Source organism: Dendropsophus ebraccatus, chromosome 1, assembly GCF_027789765.1.
Source record: "Dendropsophus ebraccatus isolate aDenEbr1 chromosome 1, aDenEbr1.pat, whole genome shotgun sequence".
In the NCBI taxonomy this organism is placed as follows: domain Eukaryota; kingdom Metazoa; phylum Chordata; class Amphibia; order Anura; family Hylidae; genus Dendropsophus; species Dendropsophus ebraccatus.
The window spans coordinates 6,235,280-6,251,475 of record NC_091454.1 but is presented as its reverse complement, the minus strand read 5'-3'; the positions used below and the strand labels follow the sequence as shown (position 1 = coordinate 6,251,475).

Here is a 16,196-nt window from a genome sequence, read left to right as displayed (position 1 = left end):
TCACATTTCCCGCCTCCACCGCTGGCCAATCAGGATGGACGCTCGCGGTGCATGACGGGAGGTACACCGGGGCCGCGGCTTCACACCCTCAGCAAGTAACGGAATAATGGGAGGGGGCAACAAACAGATACGGATACCGGGGAGCTGAGAGGTGAACACCGGTGGGGATACAGAGACGAGAGGACGGGGCATGGCGGCGGAACCGGACATCCCATGGGGCCTGACTCCACACTGTACAACGGCTCAGGAATGAAGCCGCCGCCGCCATCTTGGTCCTCCCAGTCCTGATCTAGTACAGGGTTTCTAAACCTGAGGTTGAGGGGGTAGGCGGGAGAAGGGGGAAATTACTTTTGTTTTGGATGCCGGGAAACTGCTATCCCCAGTACCTATCACTGTCACTGCTCTCCCATCCTTCCCCCAGCACCTATCACTGTCACTGCTCTTCCATCCTTCCCCCAGCACCAATCACTGCTCTCCCATCCTTCCCCCAGCACCTATCACTGTCACTGCTCTCCCATCCTTCCCCCAGCACCTATCACTGTCACTGCTCTCCCATCCTTCCCCCAGCACCTATCACTGTTCTCCCATCCTTCCCCCGGCACCTATCACTGTCACTGCTCTCCCATCCTTCCCCCGGCACCTATCACTGTCACTGCTCTCGCATCCTTCCCCCGGCACCTATCACTGTCACTGCTCTCCCATCCTTCCCCCAGCACCTATCACTGTTCTCCCATCCTTCCCCCAGCACCTATCACTGTCACTGCTCTCCCATCCTTCCCCCAGCACCAATCACTGTCACTGCTCTCCCATCCTTCCCCCAGCACCAATCACTGTCACTGCTCTCCCATCCTTCCCCCAGCACCTATCACTGTCACTGCTCTCCCATCCTTCCCCCAGTACCTATCACTGTCACTGCTCTCCCATCCTTCCCCCAGCACCTATCACTGTCACTGCTCTCCCATCCTTCTCCCAGCACCTATCACTGTCACTGCTCTCCCATCCTTCCCCCAGCACCTATCACTGTCACTGCTCTCCCATCCTTCCCCCAGCAGCTATCACTGTCACTGCTCTCCCATCCTTCCCCCAGCACCTCTCACTGCTCTCCCATCCTTCCCCCAGCACCAATCACTGTCACTGCTCTCCCATCCTTCCCCCAGCACCAATCACTGTCACTGCTCTCCCATCCTTCCCCCAGCACCTCTCACTGCTCTCCCATCCTTCCCCCAGCACCTCTCACTGCTCTCCCATCCTTCCCCCAGCACCAATCACTGTCGCTGCTCTCCCTTCCTTCCCCCAGTACCTCTCACTGCTCTCCCATCCTTCCCCCAGCACCGATCACTGTCACTGCTCTCCCATCCTTCCCCCAGTACCTATCACTGTCACTGCTCTCCCATCCTTCCCCCAGCACCTATCACTGTCACTGCTCTCCCATCCTTCCCCCAGTACCTATCACTGTCACTGCTCTCCCATCCTTCCCCCAGCACCTATCACTGTCACTGTTCTCCCATCCTTTCCCCAGCACCTATCACTGTTAATGCCCTCCCATCCTTCACCCAGCAATGTCCCGCACCTATCACCGCTCTCCCATCCTTACCCCAGCAGTGTCCCAGCACCTATCACTGCCCTCCTATTCTTACCCCATCCTTCCCCCGGCACCTATCACTGTCACTGCTCTTCCATCCTTCCCCCAGCACCTATCACTGTCAATGCTCTCCCATCCTTCCCCCAGCAATGTCCCGGCACCTATCACTGCTCTCCCATTCTTCCCCCAGCACCTATCACTGTCACTGTTCTCCCATCCTTCCCCCAGCACCTATCACTGTCACTGTTCTCCCATCCTTTCCCCAGCACCTATCACTGTCAATGCCCTCCCATCCTTCACCCAGCAATGTCCCGGCACCTATCACTGCCCTCCCATCCTTCCCCCAGCACCTATCACTATCACTGCCCTCCTATCCTTCCCCCAGCAATGTCCCGGCACCTATCACCGCTCTCCCATCCTTCCCCCAGCACCTATCACCGATCTCCCATCCTTCCCTTAGCAATGTCCCGGCACCTATCACTGCTCTCCCATCCTTCCCCCAGCACCTATTACTGTCACTGCTCTTGCATCCTTTCCCCGGCACCTATCACTGTCACTGCTCTCCCATCCTTCCCCCGGCACCTATCACTGTCACTGCTCTCGCATCCTTCCCCCGGCACCTATCACTGTCACTGCTCTCCCATCCTTCCCCCAGCAATGTATCGGCACCTATCCCTGCTCTCCCATCCTTCCCCCAGTAATGTCCCGGCACCTATCACTGTCACTGCTCTCCCATCCTTCCCCTGGCACCTATCACTATCACTGCTCTCCCATCCTTCCCCCAGCACCTATCACTGTCACTGCTCTCCCATCCTTCCCCCAACAATGTCCCAGCACCTATCACTGTCACTGCTCTCCCATCCTTTCCCCAGCACCTATCACTGCTCTCCCATTCTTCCCCCAGCAATGTCCCGGCACCTATCACCGCTCTCCCATCCTTCCCCCAGCAATGTCCCGGCACCTATCACCGCTTTCCCATCCTTCCCCCAGCACCTATCACCGCTCCCATCCTTCCCCCAACAATGTCCCGGCACCTATCACTGCTCTCCCATCCTTCCCCCAGCACCTATCACTGTCACTGCTCTCGCATCCCTCCCCCGGCACCTATCACTGTCACTGCTCTCCCATCCTTCCCCCAGCAATGTCCCGGCACCTATCAATGCTCTCCCATCCTTTCCCCAGCACCTATCACTGTCACTGCTCCCCCATCCTTCCCCCAGTACCTATCACTGTCACTGCTCTCCCATCCTTTCCCCAGCACCTATCACTGTCACTGCTCCCCCATCCTTCCCCCAGTACCTATCACTGTCACTGCTCTCCCATCCTTCCCCCAGTACCTATCACTGTCACTGCTCACCCATCCTTCCCCCGGAACCTATCACTGTCACTGCTCTCCCATTCTTCCCCCAGCAATGTCCCGGAACCTATCACTGCTCTCCCATCCTTCACCCAGCAATGTCCTGGCACCTATCACTGCTCTCCCATCCTTCCCCCAGCACCTATTACTGTCACTGCCCTCCCATCCTTTCCCCAGCAATGTCCTGGCACCTATCACTGCTCTCCCATCCTTCCCCCAGCACCTATTACTGTCACTGCCCTCCCATCCTTCCCCCAGCAATGTCCCGGCACCTATCACCGCTCTCCCATCCTTGCCCCAGCACCTATGACCGCTCTCCCATCCTTCCCCCAGCAATGTCCCGGCACCTAGCACTGCTCTCCCATCCTTCCCCCAGCACCTATGACCGCTCTCCCATCCTTCCCCCAGCAATGTCCCGGCACCTATCCCTGCTCTCCCATCCTTCCCCCAGCACCTATCACTGCCCTCCCATCCTTCCCCCAGCAATGTCCCGGCAACTATCACTGCTCTCGCATCCTTCCCCCAGCACCTATCACTGTCACTGCTCTCGCATCCTTCCCCCAGCACCTATCACTGTCACTGCTCTCCCATCCTTCCCCCAGCACCTATCACTGTCGCTGCTCTCCCATCCTTTCCCCATCATCTCCTCTCTCCCTCCTCCACCTCCTCTCTACCCCATCATCTCCTCTCTCCCCCATTATCTCCTCTCTACCCCCATCATCTCCTCTCTCCCCCATTATCTCCTCTCTACCCCCATCACCTTCTCTCTGTACCCCATCATATCCTCTCTCCCTCCTCCACCTCCCCTCTACCCCCATCATCTCCTCTCTACCCCATCATCTCCTCTTTACCCCCATCATCTCCTCTCTACCCCCATCATCTCCTCTCTACCCCCATCATCTCCTCTCTACCCCCATCACCTCCTCTCTACCCCCATCTCCTCTCTACCCCCATCATCTCCTCTCTACCCCCATCATCTCCTCTCTACCCCCATCTCCTCTCTACCCCCATCATCTCCTCTGTACCCCCATCATCTCCTCTCTACCCCTATCATCTCCTCTCTACCCCCATCATTTCATCTCTCCCTCCTCCACCTCCCCTCTACCCCCATCATCTCCTCTCTACCCCCATCATCTCCTCTTTACCCCATCATCTCCTCTCTACCCCCATCATCTCCTCTGTACCCCCATCATCTCCTCTCTACCCCCATCATCTCCTCTCTACCCCCATCATCTCCTCTCTACCCCCATCATTTCATCTCTCCCTCCTCCACCTCCTCTCTACCCCCATCACCTGCTCTCTACCCCCTCCACCTCTGCATCACCTCCTCTCTCCCCCTTCCTCCTTTCTCCCCCTTTACTACTCCTCTCTTGCCCCTCACCCCTCTCCTCATCACCTGCTCTATTCCTCACCCCACTCTCCCGTTTACCTCCCCCTCTACCCTTTTCACCTCCCCTCTCCTCCTCCTACCTCCTGTGCCTCCTCTCTTCCCTCCACCTTCTCTCTGCCCTCCACCTCCTCTCTGCCCTCCACCTCCTCTCAGCCCTCCACCTCATCTCTTGTCCTCTCTCCATCAGTTCCACTTTCCCTCCTCCTCTCTCCCCCTCACCCCTTTTACCTTCTCTCTCTTCCTCGACCCCTTACCCCCTCTCCCCCCTTTACCCCCTCACCTCACCTACCCTCTTTACCTCCTCTCTCTTCCTCTCCCCCCTTCACTTTCTTTCTCCCCCTCTTTCCTTCTCTCTTCCTCGGACCTCACTCTGCAGCGCCAGGCCTGGACGTGATTTTTCCCGTGGCTCAGAGGGTGGAGAAGAAAGGAAGACCCGCTCCATGCCCAGATTAGGCGAGTATGACTTTTTTTGTGTTATGGTGGAGGAGTGGAACCATGGGTATTGCTATGGGGGCAGGGGGCTGTATTATGTGGGCACAGCATGGCAGCGGACATTGCTATGAGGGCACAGTAGGGCAGGGGGCATTTACTATGGAGACATAGGTGAGGGGGCATTTACTATGGAGACATAGGTGAGGGGGCATTTACTATGAGGGCATAGCAGAGGACATAATTACTATATGGAGGGCACAGCAACACACATTATTACTATATGGAGGGCATAGCAGGAGACATTATTACTATATGGGGTACAGCAGGAGACATTATTACTATATGGGGGCACAGCAGGAGACATTATTACTATATGGAGGTACAGCAGGAGGCATTATTACTATATGGAGGGCACAGCAGGGGACATTATTACTATATGGAGGTACAGCAGGGGACATTGTTACTATATAGGGGCACAGCAGGAGACATTATTACTATATGGAGGTACAGCAGGGGACATTGTTACTATATAGGGGCACAGCAGGAGACATTATTACTATATGGGGGCACAGCAGGGGACATTATTACTATATTGATGGCACAGCAGGGGCATTATTACTACATAGTCGGCACAGCAGGAGACACTATTACTATATGGGGGCACAGCAGGGGACAGTATTACTATATGGATGGCACAACAGGGGACATTATCACTATATAGGGCACAGCACGAGACATTATTACTATATGGGGTTCAGCAGAAGACATTATTACTATATGGAGGCACAGCAGGGGACATTATTACTATGTAGGGGCACAGCAGGAGACATTATTACTATAGATGGCACAGCAGGAGGCATTATTACTATATGGAGGGCACAGCAAGAGGCCTTATTACTATATGGGGACAGCAGGAGACATTATTACTATATGGAGGCACAGCAGGGGACATTGTTACTATATAGGGGCACAGCAGGGGACATTATTACTATATGGGGGCACAGCAGGGGACATTATGGCACAGCAGGAGACATTATTACTATATGGATGGCACAGCAGGAGACATTATTACTATATGGGGACACAGCAGGGGGCATTATTACTATATGGAGGCACAGCAGGGGACATTATTACTAAATGGAGGGCATAGCAGGGGGCATTATTACTATATGGAGGCACAGCAGGGGACATTACTATATGGGGGCACAGCAGGGGACATTACTATATGGGGGCACAGCAGGGGGCATTATTACTATGGGGGCACAGCAGGGGCATTATTACTCTATGGAGGCACAGCAGGGGTCATTATTACTATATGGGGACACAGCAGGGGGCATTATTATATGGAGGCACAGCAGGGGGCATTATTACTATATGGGGGCACAGCAGGAGACATTATTACTATATGGGGCACAGCAGGGGACATTATTACTATATGGGGCACAGCAGGGGACATTATTACTATATGGATGGCACAGCAGGAGACATTATTACTATATGGATGGCACAGCAGGAGACATTATTACTATATGGGGACACAGCAGGGGGCATTATTACTATATGGAGGCACAGCAGGGGACATTATTACTAAATGGAGGGCATAGCAGGGGTCATTATTTATTACTATATGGAGGCACAGCAGGGGACATTACTATATGGGGGCACAGCAGGGGGCATTATTACTATGGGGGCACAGCAGGGGCATTATTACTTTATGGAGGCACAGCAGGGGTCATTATTACTATATGGGGACACAGCAGGGGGCATTATTATATGGAGGCACAGCAGGGGGCATTATTACTATATGGAGGCACAGCAGGGGATATTATTACTATATGAGAGTATAGCAGTAGACATTATTACTATATGGAGGCACAGCAGTGGACATTACTACTATATGACAGTATAGCAGGAGACATTATTACTCTATGGAGGCACAGCAGGGGTCATTATTACTATATGGGGACACAGCAGGGGGCATTATTATATGGAGGCACAGCAGGGGGCATTATTACTATATGGAGGCACAGCAGGGGATATTATTACTATATGAGAGTATAGCAGGAGACATTATTACTATATGGAGGCACAGCAGTGGACATTACTACTATATGAGAGTATAGCAGGAGACATTATTACTATATGGAGGCACAGCAGGGGACTATACTACTATATGAGACTATAGCTGGAGGCATTATTACTATATGGAGGCACAGCAGGGGACCTTACTACTATATGAGAGTATAGCAGGAGACATTATTACTATATGGGGGATCCTACCTATGGGGGCAACCTACACACCTAGTCACTTTACTGCGGATGATTACTGTATGGGAGCCTATAGGTAGGAAAAAGGGAGGGAAGTTAAAGGAAAAGTGCGGACCCTAAGATGTATCTCTGGTAAGAGATGAATTGCAGCAGCAAGAAATCATCAGGGTGATCTGGGCCGGATGGAGAAGAAAACATGGGGGGTACATTGGAGGAGGTATCTGACTACATGGGGGAGGTATCTGGCTACATAGGGGAGGTATCTGGCTACATAGGGGGAGGTATCTGGCTACATAGGGGGAGGTATCTGGCTACATAGGGGGAGGTATCTTGCTACATGGGGGAGGTATCTGGTTACATAGGGGGAGGTATCTGGCTACATAGGGGGAGGTATCTGGCTACATAGGGGGAGGTATCTGGCTACATAGGGGGAGGTATCTGGCTACATAGGGGGAGGTATCTGGCTACATAGGGGGAGGTATCTGGCTACATGGGGGAGGTATCTGGCTACATGGGGGAGGTATCTGGCTACATAGGGGGAGGTATCTGGCTACATAGGGGGAGGTATCTGGCTACATAGGGGGAGGTATCTGGCTACATAGAGGGAGGTATCTGGCTACATGGGGGAGGTATCTGGCTACATGGGGGAGGTATCTGGGGACATAGGGGGAGGTATCTGGCTACATAGGGGGAGGTATCTGGTTACATAGGGGGAGGTATCTGGCTACATGGGGGAGGTATCTGGCTACATGGGGAAGGTATCTGGCTACATAGAAGGAGGCATCTTGACAACATGGGGAGATATCAGATATCAAGTGGCTGCAGGGGACATATCTGGCTCCAGGGACATATCATGCTTACCTACCGGCGCTCCCACCTGCTTCTCTGGCTCAAGGCTCTCTGACAACCTGCTCAGTCACTGATTGGCTGGGTGGCCCGTCAATAACCCATGAGACTGAGAAGCAGGTAGGAGTCCAGGCAGGTAAGTATGATCTGTTCAAGGCCAGGAAGCTAACTAGTTAAATAGGCAGTGGCTACATTCTGGCAGTGGAATGATAATCTGCTGTGGGAATGCAGAGCCATAGGCCATCACAGTAGTGTCACAGCGGAAAGTATGTGTGAATCTACCCTGAGGCAATGTTATTAATGGATGGCATCCTTGGGGTACTCGGCTGGAGCAGCTCGTCACATGGGGGTACTTGGCTTCAAAAGGTTGAGAAACACCGATCTAGAGTGAGCGCAGCATCATAGAGGACCCCCTAGTGGTGGTGGGTGATACAGCATTATATATAGAGGACCTCAGTATATTACATAGAGCAGAGCTTCTCCTATAGTGAGGCGCCCCCTAGTGGTGGTGGGTGATACAGCATTATATATATAGATCTCAGTATATTACATAGAGCAGAGCTTCTCCTATAGTGAGGCGCCCCTTAGTGGTGGTGGGTGATACAGCATTATATATATAGACCTCAGTATATTACATAAACCAGAGCTTCTCCTATAGTGAGGCGCCCCCTAGTGGTGGTGGGTGATACAGCATTATATATATAGGAGACCTCAGTATATTACATAGCCCAGGGCTTCTCCTATAGTGAGGCGCCCCCTAGTGGTGGTGGGTGATACAGCATTATATATGATGCGGGTGTAGAGGCAGTCAAGTGGTACATTACTCAGGGTGGCAATTCTACAGCTATGCGGGATTTTGTTGGTGAGGCCTTACTTTTCATTTTGACCAACAACGTGTTCCGCTACGAGGACAAATGGTATCGTCAGGAGATCGGTACTGCCATGGGCACGCCGGTCTCCTGTACGTATGCCAATTTGTTCCTCGCTAAGCTGGAACACGATGTTGTTTTTTCCACAGAAAACCCTTATATTAAGTTTATTAGATCGTACCATCGTTTTGTGGACGATGTTTTTGTTGTTTGGTCAGGCACTGAGGCACAGTTTTCTGAGTTTATTAATTTTTTGAATACACATAATCATGTTAATATGTTTTTCACATCTAAGTTTGGGGGTCACTCATTGGAGTTTTTAGATGTTTTAGTTAACGTCCGCAATAACGAGATCCATACTGCAGTTTACAGGAAACCTACCTCTAGCAACTCTCTTCTCCATTTCGAGAGCTCACACCCAGCGCATGTCAAGAAAGCAATTCCGTACAGCCAAATGTTGCGCTTGCGTAGGGTGAATTCCACTGATGAGTCCTTTAATACACAGGCAACCGAAATGGAGAGGAGATTTGCAGAGAGAGGCTACCCTGCCACTTTAGTCAGGGAAGCACGACATAGAGCTAGTGTTAAAAGCAGGGTTGACCTCCTATCATCCCCAGTTACCCGCACATCACATGAGGAGAAAAGGTTTAATTTTATTTTTCAAAACTCTGCTATGAATATAGCTTTACAAGAGGCCATTAAGAAACATTGGCATTTGTTGGAATCAGATCCTGACCTCAGAGACATAGCTGCAAGAAAACCATGTATCTCATATAGAAAAAATAAGACCATAGCAGACCATCTCAACACCCCTAATACCCCGGTCAATAATAAAAATAAAGATTGGCTATCTAGATCACTACCCCAGGGTAATAGGAGGTGTGGACAATGCAAGTACTGCACCCAATTGTTAGAAGTCTCTTTTATTCGCCTGGGAGGGTGTGAATGTATGATTAGGGATTTTGTTACGTGTAAATCCTCATTCGTTGTCTATGCTCTGGTCTGTAGCTGTGGGTCCTACTATGTGGGAAAAACAAAAAGACCAATATGGGTGAGATTCAAGGAACATATATACTCCGTAAAAACGGGTAAAGGTGTTCCACGGCTGATAGAGCATATACGGTCTGTCCACCAGGGGGATGTAAGAACTTTAAAATTCCTCGGACTGGAAAGAGTCACTCAGGTTCCAGAGGGAGCCGATAGGCACCAAGTACTTTTAAGAAAAGAGTCTCTCTGGATTTCTCGGCTCAATGCTACGGGTCCGCTCGGCCTCAACGAGCGGAATGATCTCAGTGTATTTATATGATGATTTGTTTATGTATCTTTGTGTTCTAATTTTTTCTTTTTTGGTCACGTGCACCTTACCTGTATATAAAGCACACCTCCTCTCCATGACGCAATCACCTGGTCGACAAAGGGGGCGTGTCCCCGAAACGGCCGTCCCAGTGCGCGTCTGCACCTTTCCCTCCCCGCCATTGCTGGCAGATGAAATAAAGTGAGCTGATACAAGTCATCGGGTGAGTGCTGATTCATCTACATCCACACATTATATATAGAGGACCTCAGTATATTACATAAACCAGAGCTTCTCCTATAGTGAGGCGCCCCCTAGTGGTGGTGGGTGATACAGCATTATATATATAGATCTCAGTATATTACATAGACCTCAGTATATTACATAGCCCAGGGCTTCTCCTATAGTGAGGCGCCCCCTAGTGGTGGTGGGTGATACAGCATTATATATATAGGAGACCTCAGTATATTACATAGCCCAGAGCTTCTCCTATACAGTGAGGCGCCCCCTAGTGGTGGCTGATACAGCTATATATACACAGTGGTACCTCAGTTTAAGAGTAACTTGGATTAAGAGCATTTTGCGAGAAGAGCTCACAGGTTTTCAAAATTGGTGTAATCGCATTGCTTTGGTGTAAGAGCTCCCTGTACTGGGTGGGAGGGGGAGCGGGGGAGGGGCATGGTCTGCATAGCGGAGTCTACAGCCCTGTACTCTGACCCAGGAAGTCTCCCTCACCTTCCAAATCATAGCAGATCCACTTCAGGCTGGGGCTTGCATCAGGGGACAGGACTGTGGAGGTAATCTCTCCATAGCTGTAACCCCTCCCTCCCCGGACAGAGAGTGCTGCTATACTGTGCCTACATCTGTCCTGCTCATTCCTCCCTGCTCCCTGTAGTCTCTGTCCGCCCTTGTGTTTCCCATCCTCTCCATTACTGTACAGGAACTTATAATATCACATATTCTGCTGTTTCTGAATGTTTGTTTCATCTGTTTTACATGTTATTTAGAATAATAAATCATTATTTTTGGGGTGTATATATATTATAATATATGAGACCTCGGTGTATTACACAGCCAAGAGCTTCTCCTATAGTGAGGCACCCCCTAGTGGCGGTGGGTGATACAGCATTATATATGGGAGACCTCAGTATATTACATAGCCCAGCGCTTCTCCTATAGTGAGGCGCCCCTAGTGGTGGTGGGTGAGCACAGCTAACCATTGAGTTGTAGTCTTACCGCAGTTGGAGATCATTCCTGTACAGCAGGGAGGGGGAACCTTCGGCCCTCCCATCATGAGGCATCCCCATCCCTGCTGAAGAGCTTGGTGTGAGGCGTTTGCTCTAAGCTGCCCCCTGCAGGTCATACATGGAGACTCTCACTATAGAGGCAATGTCGGGTACAGAACACACAGACACTTTGGGTTGTACTCTTATGTTTTTTTTCGTGGTACAATCTGTAGGGTAAAGTATTGTCAAACGTACAAAGCGAAGAGATGATCTATACAAGAAATGGGGGTCCTCCTCCGGAGGGGGCACCCCTTATATTTACACACTGCCCTGCTGCTGCTGTCGGACTCTTATCTCCTCTACCCCAAAAATAGATAAATTTATATAAAAAAAAAAATTATAGAAAACAAAATAAATAGTTTAAAAATTACAAATTCCTAAGGTTAACCCCTGCATTGCCGGGCCAGGGTGAGTGGGGTTCATGGCGACCTTCTAGGAACCTCTGACATTGTCTTTAGTTGTTTTGACCACTAGAGGGCAGCATTGTGCTGCAGGCTAGAACAAGAGCATCAACAAAAATCCCAATTCTCATGAAAATAAAGTAGCTCTCTTGTGGTGTCAATGATCATCCTGTCTGATCCTGGGAAAGCTGGGTGATAACACAATGACTGGGAGATGGAGGCAGCTTCTACAGTCTCCTGATTGACGTCCTATGTGAATCAGGTCCTCTTTCTTTACTGACATCCCATGTGACAACTGAACCGGCTGCCATATTGTCACCCAGCTTTCCCAGGATCTGGTGAAACAGAACAGAATTTTTAATGGATTTTTCCTTTTTTTCCAGTTCTGTTTGACCTGAACTTGGGAAAGTTGGGTGACTTCCAATATGGCTGCCAGGTTCCCTCTCACCTAGTCTCCTGTGATACAGCTTTCTGACGACCCATGTGACGTCCATATTGTTTTTTTCACCAAGCTTTTCCAGAATAGATTTTTCACAATTTTTTGTTTTAAATTTTAGTTAAAGGGAACGTTCTGAACTACCACTCTAAAAATGGTGTTTAGTTTGACCTGATCCTGGGAAAGCTGGGTGACAACCAATATGGCTGTCACATGGGTCATCAGACAGCTCTCAAAGCTATATCACATGAGACTAGGTGAGATGGAGCCTGACAGCTGTAAAGGCAGCCATGGACGGTTTGTCGGGAAATCTGCCTGCTTTTACCAAAGTTGCCGCCTCCATAAGTTGGGACATACTTCAGGACCTGGCTGATTTACTGACATCCCATGTGACCGCTGTAACGGAAGCCGCAGGATCATCACCAAACTTTCCCAGGATCAGATAAAAGAATGTTCCGATTTTTTTTGCTCTTCAGTGAGTGATCAGTCTGCCATGCGGTGCCCCCTCACCCTCTTAGTCACTACAAGGAACATGATTGTACAGGCTAGGGAAGAGTCTTTTTGCACAGGATGGGTGTAACGGTCTGCATCACACAGTGCAACAGTCTGCAGAGACAGGAAACCTTCTCCGGCTGTATCCATCATGTCTGGAGAATCCATCTTGGGGCGCTGCTCAGTCAGGACACAATTAAAGTCATATCAAAGTGCTGGCAAAGAGTTTCCAACATGGCCGCCCCCTTTGCCAGTTCAAGCTGCCAGTCATGGACAGCAGTGCGTCCATGGTGGTCTCCTCCTCCTCCGGCGCAGTCCGTCCCTGGCAGTCAGTGCTGTCCACCTTTATACACATATAAAAATAGATATCTACATATATAGATTTCCTTTAGATCCTATACATATATATTCCGCCCCCTTCCGAGTGCCGGTGGGGAAGGGGCGCAGGCGTGTATGGAGGAGGTGGTGACGGGATGCAGGGGGGCTCTGCGTTACTTGCACACATACTGGTCCACGATTTCTGTGCACTTTTTGCATTTCACGAAGCAGCACCAGTGAAACTTGCAGTGACAGCGCTCCACCTGCACCGTCTTGAACTGGTCGTAGCCGCGGCCGCAGCACATCAGCTCGCAGCCGTCCATCCCCTCCGACGTCTTGTTGCACAGTCGGCCCTGTGTGCCCAGGGAGCCGGTGGTCTCGTTACGAAGGCAGTAATCCGGGCTGGGGTCCAGGTACACCAGATCCTCCGCCGTGGGCGAGTTGAAGCGCTGGTTGACTTGCTCCAGTTTGTTGCGACGGTTCAGTCTCATGGCGGCCGCGCTGTCGTACTTCTCCTTCAGGTACTCGCCCACCTTGCGGAAGTCAGCGAGCTGCAACCAGCAAGTCTTCAGGCTGCACGAACCGGAAACCCCATGACACTTACAGGCGACGTCGGCCAATTTATATACAGCCTGGAAAAAAAAAAGAGGGGAAGAATTGGTTTGAATCAATATCGGTAGAATTTTGTCATAAATAAATCTATATTTCTATATACACACACACACACATATATATATATATATATATATATATATATATATATATTTACACATACATATATACACACATACATATATCATTGTTTTAATAGAAAGAAAAATCTGTGCAGTGATTGGTATCGGCCTGCAGGTGGCGCTGTGTCCCCAGATTATAGTCACCAATGGAAATAGATACTGTAAAGTATAAGCTCTCTAACTGTTGCAAAACTACTACTCCCAGCATGCCCTGTAAAGTCTTTGGAACATGTGGATCTTCAGCCAGCGGCTTTATCACAAATCGGCTTCTACAAAGCTTAGTAAGCTGTAGTGTTGCAACAACTGGAGAGAAATGTATACTGCCCAGGTATATACATAGATACAATAGTAAGCAGACAACCTCTGTAATGCAGAACATGGGAGGAATTGTAGGATATTCGGCTGCTGCTGCCTGGTCAGAGACCCCTCCTTATTTCCATATTAAAGGGACTATTTCCACATGTAGGAACTTGGCAATTAGGTGGGCAGCAGGGGGTCTTAGATCTGGGAGGTGGGGGGTGCGGACCGGCCCCGGGTCAGCTGGTTTGGCACAAAGCACTAAGACAACAGAGTGGAGGGGTCTCAATACAAAGAGCGCCCCCCCCCCCCCCCCCTGAAGTCACGGTCCATGGTCAGGGCAAGTTCTAGGGGTCTGAGAATAATGGCTGCCATTACAACTAATACGGTAAGGTTAGACAGATGAGCCATTCTGCAGTCTAGGAAAGCTGAATGGGAGTGATCTGATGGCCGGTATGAGGGGCCGCTCTCTGGCTATGGCTGAGCCCCCCGTGTGATGGCCGGTATGAGGGGCCCCCGCTCTCTGGCTATGGCTGAGCCCCCCGTGTGATGGCCGGTATGAGGGGCTGCCGCTCTCTGGCTATGGCTGAGCCCCCCGTGTGATGGCCGGTATGAGGGGCCGCTCTCTGGCTATGGCTGAGCCCCCCGTGTGATGGCCGGTATGAGGGGCCCCCGCTCTCTGGCTATGGCTGAGCCCCCCCGTGTGATGGCCGGTATGAGGGGCCGCTCTCTGGCTATGGCTGAGCCCCCCGTGTGATGGCCGGTATGAGGGGCTGCCGCTCTCTGGCTATGGCTGAGCCCCCGGTGTGATGGCCGGTATGAGGGGCCGCTCTCTGGCTATGGCTGAGCCCCCGGTGTGATGGCCGGTATGAGGGGCCCCCGCTCTCTGACTATGGCTGAGCCCCCCCGTGTGATGGCCGGTATGAGGGGCTGCCGCTCTCTGGCTATGGCTGAGCCCCCCGTGTGATGGCCGGTATGAGGGGCTGCCGCTCTCTGGCTATGGCTGAGCCCCCAGTGTGATGGCCGGTATGAGGGGCTGCCGCTCTCTGGCTATGGCTGAGCCCCCCGTGTGATGGCCGGTATGAGGGGCCGCTCTCTGGCTATGGCTGAGCCCCCCGTGTGATGGCCGGTATGAGGGGCTGCCGCTCTCTGGCTATGGCTGAGCCCCCCGTGTGATGGCCGGTATCAGGGGCCACTCTCTGGCTATGGCTGAGCCCCCCGTGTGATGGCCGGTATGAGGGGCCACTCTCTGGCTATGGCTGAGCCCCCCGTGTGATGGCCGGTATGAGGGGCTGCCGCTCTCTGGCTATGGCTGAGCCCCCCCGTGTGATGGCCGGTATGAGGAGCCGCTCTCTGGCTATGGCTGAGCCCCCCGTGTGATGACCGGTATGAGGGGCCGCTCTCTGGCTATGGCTGAGCCCCCCGTGTGATGACCGGTATGAGGGGCTGCCGCTCTCTGGCTATGGCTGAGCCCCCAGTGTGATGGCCGGTATGAGGGGCTGCCGCTCTCTGGCTATGGCTGAGCCCCCCCGTGTGATGGCCGGTATGAGGGGCCCCCGCTCTCTGGCTATGGCTGAGCCCCCAGTGTGATGGCCGGTATGAGGGGCTGCCGCTCTCTGGCTATGGCTGAGCCCCCCGTGTGATGGCCGGTATGAGGGGCCGCCACTCTCGCCTTCTGTCCTTTTGAACTTGCTATCACTTGGCCGCTACACAAGATCCTGAAAGTCAAACACAGAGCAGTAATCCCAGGTAAGACAAACAGGGAGGGGGGCCAGGAACTTGAATGGGGGTCCGCAGTTAACGGTGGGGGGAGGAGGGGCGGCAGAAAAGAAAGGAAGCACTGGAACAACAAAGTGGGACATAAACAAAGAGAAGAGGGGGCCATAAAGTCACGAGGAGGTAGGAAGGGAATAGCCCCCAGATGTGCTGCGGGAGGTGCGATCATCTGCAGCCTTTATTACACCGAGACTGGAGGGGGCTGTAGGTGAGAGCGAGCGGGGCCAGGTTTATGGTCGGGGGAGGGGGGACATTCCTGAACTACTACAATGTAAGACGCTGCTGCAGTACCACACCTCGCCACTACACCGTGGATGGCGCTGTGTCTGGTAAACCTGAGGCTGCCCCTTCTCCATACACTGGGCCCTGCTCCCCCTTCCTGACAGAATGACTGATGCTGTATGTCTCTGAGGTTCCG

General features: G+C 51.8%; 1 protein-coding gene across 1 annotated transcript in view; it reads right to left on the bottom strand.

Annotated features, from left to right (window-relative positions):
* Window positions 1–11,459: 11,459 nt before the first annotated feature.
* WNT5B (Wnt family member 5B) overlaps window positions 11,460–16,196 on the bottom strand; it is a 69,129-nt gene continuing 64,392 nt past the window's right edge. The window contains exon 5 of the mRNA XM_069965137.1: window positions 11,460–13,603. Coding sequence (XP_069821238.1) covers window positions 13,145–13,603 — 459 coding nt within the window. The 3' untranslated portion in view covers window positions 11,460–13,144. The remainder of the gene's footprint in view (window positions 13,604–16,196) is intronic.